Genomic DNA, 8,602 nt, shown 5'->3' with positions numbered 1-8,602 from the left:
TCTTCACCTGGACTGCATCCTGTCTGGAGAGAGTACTGTGTGGAATTCAGTTATCGTGTCCTTGAGAGGAAAAAAAAATCCAAAAGATCATCACATATTAAATCTAGTCTTTTAATCACTGGAACAAATATGTACACACAGACAAGTGAGTAGCTGTAACTAAGAACATTAAATGACTAACTAAGAACTGAATGACCTCGCGCCACCTTACCTCTCTGAGCTCATCCGCCCCTACACACCTGCCCGGCGCCTCAGGTCTGCGGACCAGACATTATTAGAAGTACCAAGAACTAAACTGAGGCGCAGAGGGGATCGAGTCTTTTCTGTTGCTGGTCCCGCTCTCTGGAATGACCTCCCACTGAACATTCGGCAAGCCTCCTCGCTGCCCATCTTCAAAACCCGCCTCAAAACTCACTTGTGTTCTTTGGCATTTGACTCAGCATGACTGAGATTTGTTCTTGGTTTTGCTGTTTGGTGCTTTCTACCGTCTTTATTACCGATTTGCTTTACTGTTTGTTGTATATGTTAAATTGCTCCATGTACAGCACTTTGTATGCAGCGATGGCTGTTTGAAAGTGCTCTACAAATACAGTTGAATTGAGTTGAGTTGAGATTAACTAAAAGCGACTGTATGCACTCCTCTGAGGAGCAGGCTGAGCTGCGCTTTGTTGCATTTGGTGGCGGAGCTGCTGGGAGTATGGATCCTCCATGGACTTGACTGACAGTGTGGTCTTAGGCCCCGTCTTCCACTCGATGCCGCTCTCGTCCACAACAGAAGCCTCCACAGTGACAGCATGAGTGCCCAGGATGGAAAAATTGAGCAGGAACTGGGTGCTGAAGTAGTCATTGTGGGGTTCCACCCGTTGCTCGATCTCATTGGTTGTACTCTCCAGAGGTATCTGAAAGGTATCAATCCAATCTATTAAGACGCTCGCCAATTTTCGATTAAAAATAAAAAAACTGACTGTAAAAAGGTAGAAGGAAGAACTGTAAGGAGGGCTTGTTAACGATACTTATTTAAAACATATTACAATATGCATCTCAATAAATCGATTTTCGAGACCATCCATTGCTCTTTTGCTTTCTTTCTTTTATATCATAAAAAGTACAATACACAGAAGCGGGGATAAAAATGAATCAGCATGATATTTCAAACATAATTTGCAACATCTGGATACATGGACAAGATAAATACCTTATAGTCTGCTCCCGGACCCTTGCTCTGGAGAGTGGATGTGACATTGAGGCACACTGACTGGATCTTCCTGAAGAGCCCTGGGCTGGAACCGTGTTGAACCACCCCCTCTACTTTGAGAGTCAGCTGCTGGTTGTTCTGCACTGGGATAGGCTCGTTTGGTGTTCGTGGGGACGGAGAGAGGGCAAGCTGGAGAAATAAGACAAGACACGGGTCAGCCATTCCAACATTCAAAACAGAACACTGAAAAGCTCACTCGAGCTACACATACAATCAACAAGTTCATCGAAATAAATTTGAATTGTCAAACATTTTACTTATTTCAGTCGCTCAATTCATCAGTGAATTTTATAAAATCTTTAGATTCGTTACACACGTTTCATGTTTTTTTAAAGAATTTCAATGATCATACTGCAAACAAAACCCCTAAATTTACAAGTCCTAGAAATAAGAACACCACATAAGAAAAACAAACGTAAGACTAATCGAATGTAGAAATTAGGCAGTGGCTCTCTAAAAAGTATTTTCCTCTGTGTTTAATAAATCTGAGTAACATGACTACTTGATTGACATGTACCTTTAGAATACCATGTAAGGTATTAGGGCTTAGTCTGTTGATAACTTGTGCTTTTATGGTCTAATGGAAAAAAAAAAACTCAATTTACCTTGATGCTGGTAGACTGAAGCTTTTGGAAGAAATACCTCTGGAAAGACAGAGGGACCTTCAGCAGTGCTATGATGGCATCACAAAGACAACCTGTATGCTGAAAAAGACAGGAGTTAAATTTGGACACTATATATACTGTTATATATTTTTATTCATTTATTTATTACCAGGTACGACACAGGTGGATGCTTCTTGTTTAGGGTCTCCACTTCCTCAAGCACGTGGGTAAAGACTGACATCATCCGTCGCTCATATTCACTTTCTGACTGAACTGAGCCAAGGGGGCCATACTCCTGGTAACTACACGAGACACACACACACACACACACACACACACACACACACACACACACACACACACACACACACACACACACACACACACAGAACAAAGTGATCAGTTCTTGGCTAATTTTATGCAGCGTTTTAGTGTATTGATGCAACACTCAACATAGAAACAGTGCAGCGCAAACTCATTAGCATGCATATAAACTACATTGACATTTCACTGAAGCGTCTCCGACAAGGCACCACATGGACATGACTAATCTTATCAAATGTCAGACCAGTGGAGGTCAGAAAAAAAAAGAAACTAAAATATGTTTGACTAAACAGCAGTTGGTAATGTGCCACTATGGAATCATAGCAAATTCTATGAAAAATGTATTATGACTGAATATTGTAGCATAAATCAGTCTTGCAGCCAGCGCTTACCTGACAGCCTGCGGCTCCAATATTAGAGTCTCGATCACGTGAGAGACGAGCAGACAGCTCTGTTGTTGTCTAACCAGGCAGTTAAGGAAGAAAAAAAAAACCATCACGGCAGAGAACACATCAGTCAACGTGCGGAGACAGAGGTGAAAAAGGGATGCACCTTTACCACCTTTTTTTCCCCTAGACAGAGTATAAGTACAAATAGTTGTATTTGGGGACTGACAATTGATAGTGCTATTCGGTCTTGCAACTTGCGATGCACAATGGGCTTAGTTTAAATATTGTTTGCCACACAGTTGACTTACATGTAACCTGTAACACAAGGCATTTTAGTTACAGTATGTGGTGTTTCTGGCTGAACACGGGGGCACAATGTAAAGGAAATAGGTAAGAGACAAAGAAGGACAAAATTATCTCCACATGGCTGACTTGGATCCTACTTCATGTGCCTGTAAGTTGTACTGTACATCAGGCTGGTAAAGTGGTATCGATGTTAGCGTATCGGAGCATTTTTTTATTTTTTTTTATATGACTAATGACAGAATTGGCAGCAATACCAATACAAGTATCGGTGCTTTCTCAAAGAGGATACAGCTCCACATTTCGGAGGGTGGCGTAGTCAGCATCAAACGATGACTGGTGTAACTCTGCATAGCGGGCGGCGAGACTTTTGAACTCATCCATACATACTTTCATCTGAAATGAGGTAAAAAAAAAAAATTGTACATGTACAATCGTACATTTTAATATTAAAGTAACACTTTATTCTCATATTTTTATTTTACTATTTAACCATCATTTTCTGTACTGCTTATCCTTAAAAGAGTATTGCCATCCCAATGACATGTATTGTACACCATCTTAGGATAAACAACAATAAGGACAATGATTACTTGGGATAGGCAGAAAGGAATATGGATGGATGGAGGGAAATCCCGCCTTAAACACAGCTTTGTTCTATAGAAATTAATATATTTATTTTACCTGCAGAGAGATGCGGCCGCAGCTCTGCAGGTCATGGCCCGTGCTCAGAGCGAGGGAGGTGGCGACGGCCGGAGGGGGGCTTGTCTTGAGGCTGTTGCAGGTGCAAATCAGCTGGGACAGTGCTTGCAGGTTGTCGATGCGTAGCTTAATGAACTCACACTGGAATGTAAGTGGATTTAGAGGAGTGCTGGCCGCCTGGAGGGGAGGATTAATCACATAACCTTACATTAACGCTGCAGTCGCACATGCCTCAAGATGAACTGACAAGATACAGGCAGGTATTATGCACATTAATCCGCTAACAGGCTGCGTGGGATCCCATCCAACACCAAGACTATCAAGAGGATCATCAGCTCGGAGCATCTGTCACTCGTGATGGAGTTAGTGAAATAAATATTTAATGGCAGCCAGATGCCTGGCAGTTAACTGACTGTGAGGGAGGCAATGCCCTTTTGGTAGGAGCGCAGGGCCTCGGCAATGGCACTCATGGCTCCGCTGTAGTCTCCGTCCTCCATGTGTGTCAGGCACTGCTCGGCCTGGGAGAACTCCTTGAGGCTGTTGAGCCAGAAGTAGAAGTGCTCCGATGCCACGCGGGTTCGCAGACTCTGGTACAGCTCGCTGGAGAACTCGTGGCACCCCTGTGGATTCAGGAGAACACTTTCACGCAACCACGCAGAGCTCTACGCAGCAGTATAAAGTGTGTAGTGAACAGTGTACCCATAGTGGTGACTACAATACCCTTTACATACACATATAATTTAAATTATATTTTATTTTATTACAGTAATGCTGGAGTGGGACTACTAGGGGACATCGAGACACTGTTACAGCGCCTCTTATGTGTCCTTAGACAAAACTGTCCTTATGCCGGCTGCCTGCTATTGAACTAGTGGCCCGTTGGTGGCAGTGTCATGCAGCTGGAGGGGCAAGGGTGCGGTTCGAGTTCGGTGGAAGCGTCCCTGGTCATCGATGCATCTACCTCAGGCCTGGCAAACATACCATTCGTGTTATAGATAATGGACAGCAGTTGACGTCTTCTCATGCTTGATATGTTAAAAAAAATAAAAGCCTCCCCTTTCACCTCCACCATTGAGCACAGAACCATTTGCTGGAACTGCTTTATGATCAATAATATGCGATTGGTAAAGTCCATGTTTACCATGCGGGAGGCCTGCCGTGCGATCCGGTATACGGTCCAACCATTGGCGACATTCTCAAGTTGCTGTTTGATGACGGTCTTTACTTCTGCTGACAGTGATGACTGGCTGGCGACAAAAATCACAGTGGCCAGAGACACCTGAGTGGGATCACAGAAGATGGAAAGAAAAATGAGGGCTGGAAGATCAACAGTAAAGCTTTGAGTCGAGTGAACCCCTTGTGATTCATGATTCACCAGAAGCAATTCTTTTGTGGAACCTGACTAAAAACAAATTGGTGAAAAGCTATTAGCAGCAGAGTAGCTAGCGTTGGTTAAAGTGTCATTGCAAATGAAAACTACATTTAAATGTTACACAGTAGGTGGGGTGTGTGCACTTTTCTTACCAGGAGCTCTTGCTGTTTGTTGGTGGACGAGTGACTAGCCACCCGGTAGAGGTCTACTAGATCCCCCAGCATGCTGTCTCCCAGCACCGGCAGATGGGTGGCAATGGCTGACAGAGTGTGGCACATGAGCACGCGAGAGGAGTCACATGACAAGTGGAGTTGACCAAGCAGGAATTCCACAGCAGACTGACTGAGGTGAGGTCGACTCTTCAGCAGCTTGACTAAAGAGGTGAGAGTGGTCTAAAATCACAGAATTGGAAAATTGTAAGCGAACTAAAAAAAATATTTAGTCATGAGAATTCAATCAGGCATTAGATGACTGAGTTAATGGTAATTATGATGAAACCTATTATGTTACATGTTAAGTAAGAACTACTGAGCTCCACATGATTCATCCTAAAATTAAGACTACAAAATTAGTTACGCTATTTATATTCAGATTACCTAATAAAGAAACCAGGGTCCCAGTGATGGCCAAGAATCTTTTTGTATGGCTATAAATAACAATAAAGTACTCCCCTAAACATTCCACTAAATGCCTAAACAAAAGAGCAAGGCTGCAGTGCAAATATCTTCATTTGTATTGAATGATCAACTGCTTTACTTTAAGTGTAGCCTGGGCACTGGGGCTGCCGTCTTGACTGCAAAGCATCAGCAGAGATTCCAGCCCTAAGACTGTATCCTGCTCCAGATGGGTAATATCTGAGGACATACAATCATAGACAAATATAAGGCTGTGCGCTATGAAAAGGAAGCGCTTGTAAGTAGCTAGCACAAAGAGTGTCCAAAAAATAAGACATCAGCGGACATTGAACATACCTTTTTCTGGACAGGAAATGACAATGTTGGAGAGCACGATGACCCCATGAGCAGCGACAGCCAGGTTGCTGTGGTAACAGCAGTCCTGGGCTAAGTTCACAAGGTCGGTGATCCGAGGAGGACCGGACACTGAAGAAAATGTTTTGAATTGAAATGATTCAATTAACGATTTAAAGCATATGAGAAGGCGGTGCAAATATAATATTTAATTCAATATAATATAAAAACAGAATGCCGCTTACCTGTTGTTTGACTAAAGTACTGCTTAATTGCAATTGTTTCTGAGAGGGTGGACAGCACAGCTAACATGCCAAGCTTCAAACTATCATACGGACTGCTGAGTGCACACTCACACAATGTCTGCAAGTGAAAATGAAAATTTGATCAGGTTTACCATAATGTGTTCCAAAAAAAAAGTTCACATTTTTTTATGCACTCTGTGCAGTTTATACCATGCTACTCATAACAAAATGAAGACACTTGTCCACAGCTGAAGTACCTGTGTGTTTTCCCTTATCCAAAGATGAGGGGCCTTCTTCGCTAGAAGCTTGAGATCATTAATTGCCAGCCTCTTGACGGCTTTGCGTGGGTCATCTTTCAGGTATTGAAGGAGGAGCTGCAACTACAGAATCAAAATAAAAGGCGTTCAAAGGGCCCTTATAGTAAAAATTGTATGATTTTATCCAAAAGGTAACTACCTGCTTGGGTATGTCAATCAGGGAGGAGGCAGCAAGCTGGGTGAAGGTGTGTAGGGTGACAATGACCATGGGTGTGGAGGGGTAAGAGGTGACCAGGTTTTGCAAAAGTTCTCGACTGCTGGATGCCAAACTGGCGTCATGGTGCATGTGCTGCAGCATGGGGATCAACTTCAGTTTCAGGTCCACGGGCGTCTCCAAACCTGAGGTGGCGTTAAGACAAAGGAACAGGATTTGTTAAACAAGAGTATCACACAATCTACAGGTTGCTACTTTTTGTAGAAAGAAAATTATTGGAATTGATGTTAGCTACCTTTTCAAGAATTCTCAATCATTTAAAATATTACCTTGAATCATCTCACTGACTTTGTTGCAAATACCAGCTGCAAAGACTCTGCAAACAGTAAACAGTAGAAAAATAAGATTGTCTATTCAAAGAAATCTTTTTTACTAAAAGAAATTGCAGTGGAAAGTCCAACATTTCACAAAATAGCAATTATGTTGACAGTATAGTATATCCTTACTTAGACTGTGCAGAAAAGCTGGCTGCAGCAAATATAGCAGCTTCCACTTCTACATTGTCATGTGAGTCGAGACTCTGGCGAATACTGTGGTGGGCATTCTTCCTTTCTGGGATGATGGAGGCCAAACTGCCAAGCATCCTGTTGAGAAGAGAAAAACATGGTTGTAGACTGTTATTGCTTCGATGTTAGTGCAGATGCAATGATGCCTGCCTATATAGTCGGGCTGGGCGATTACTCTTTCATTTATTTATGTAGCTCATAGCTCTATTTATATAGCTCTGTAACAACAACTGCAGCTGGAACATAGTGCTGTACATAAAACATAGAAGGCAATAATTGAAAAGAATACAATGTTATTTTCTAATCAACATTTCCAATATAAATTACCTCAGAGTAATGGCTCGGGCCACTGGGTCATTACTATGGATGACTGAAAACACCCTTTTGACAAATTCGTCCACATTGAGGATTTTTTCCAGATGTTTTTCACTCTGTTGTGTTACTTTTAGTACACAAAGTCGAAGAAAGTTGTTCCTAAAATCAGAGAAATGAACTTGTTTTTAGTATGGGCTCGTCCTGTTATTCGTTTAGTACAATGCACTATGAGTTACAAAAAGTTTGACAACCATTTGAATATAATTCAGACTGAACAACCGTACCCAAGTCTGAAGATGTCTGCGAGTTTCAGAAATGCAGAGTTAATGAGGATGGGAAAGGGATACTTGAGGAAGAGCTTTGGGAAGAGCACCACGGCTTCACACTGCTCTCCAGGCTTTCCGGATCGCAGCCCTGGAATAAAAGCACATTAGATACAAGACATACCAATGTCCTACAATTACAACAGCATCATACGGAAGACATGACCTGCTTATTTGGCTACAATCAATAAGAACTGGAAGCTAAGTTAACTCGTTAGCAGGCTAGCCAGTTGGCACCTTTGTCAAGCTCCAAGAGTGCGGAATTGGCGTCAAGTTCTTGCTCGCCATAGCAAGCCTCCGACAGGAATGAACGTGCGGTTGAAAGAGACATTTTGGTTATTTTCCGCCCTAATATTTCACATTTGAAGGAACAAACACGAGCATATATATTTCACGTTCATATTCAAACCGGATGTAGACGACCGGATGTAGACGCGACCGAGCCCTCATCCGCTACATTGTCACAAAAAAAAATAACTTCCACATGTATTTATTTTATGTTATTTTTTTACCTGATGGTATTTGGTAAACAAATTACATGTGATCATATCATTTGCCATAGAAAAAAAATACATTGCTTACCCAGATGAGTGTTTCTGATTCAAGCTTAATTCGAAACTACACGCATTACAGGAAAAAAGAAAAGAAATCCACTCAAAAATTACTTGACTTAGAAATAATTCGTGTTCATACTTTACAATTCATAAATGTTCGAAGTCTTAAATGACATATTTTAATTTTAAAGGCAAGTGGCGCAAAGAAAG

At 42.0% G+C, this 8,602-nt stretch overlaps 1 protein-coding gene across 1 annotated transcript; it reads right to left on the bottom strand.

The window, feature by feature from the left end:
• Positions 1-97: 97 nt before the first annotated feature.
• Positions 98-8,270, bottom strand: ints7 (integrator complex subunit 7). The gene is made up of 21 exons (XM_019857877.1): positions 8,076-8,270; positions 7,800-7,929; positions 7,528-7,674; positions 7,141-7,278; positions 6,964-7,010; positions 6,620-6,819; positions 6,421-6,543; positions 6,164-6,281; positions 5,922-6,050; positions 5,707-5,804; positions 5,103-5,342; positions 4,720-4,857; positions 3,992-4,198; positions 3,561-3,755; positions 3,169-3,272; positions 2,577-2,645; positions 2,030-2,162; positions 1,861-1,959; positions 1,196-1,384; positions 618-899; positions 98-172 (listed from the first exon to the last, which is right to left on the bottom strand). Exons 1-20 carry the CDS (start codon positions 8,167-8,169, stop codon positions 618-620), a joined length of 2,880 nt encoding a protein of 959 aa, XP_019713436.1. The 5' UTR covers positions 8,170-8,270; the 3' UTR covers positions 98-172.
• Between the last annotated feature and the right edge of the window lie 332 nt (positions 8,271-8,602).

This window comes from Hippocampus comes, unplaced genomic scaffold (assembly GCF_001891065.2).
Source record: "Hippocampus comes isolate QL1 unplaced genomic scaffold, H_comes_QL1_v1.1 scaffold154, whole genome shotgun sequence".
Taxonomy (NCBI): domain Eukaryota; kingdom Metazoa; phylum Chordata; class Actinopteri; order Syngnathiformes; family Syngnathidae; genus Hippocampus; species Hippocampus comes.
The sequence above is the reverse complement of the archived record's forward strand: the minus strand, read 5'-3'. Positions and strand labels throughout refer to the sequence as shown.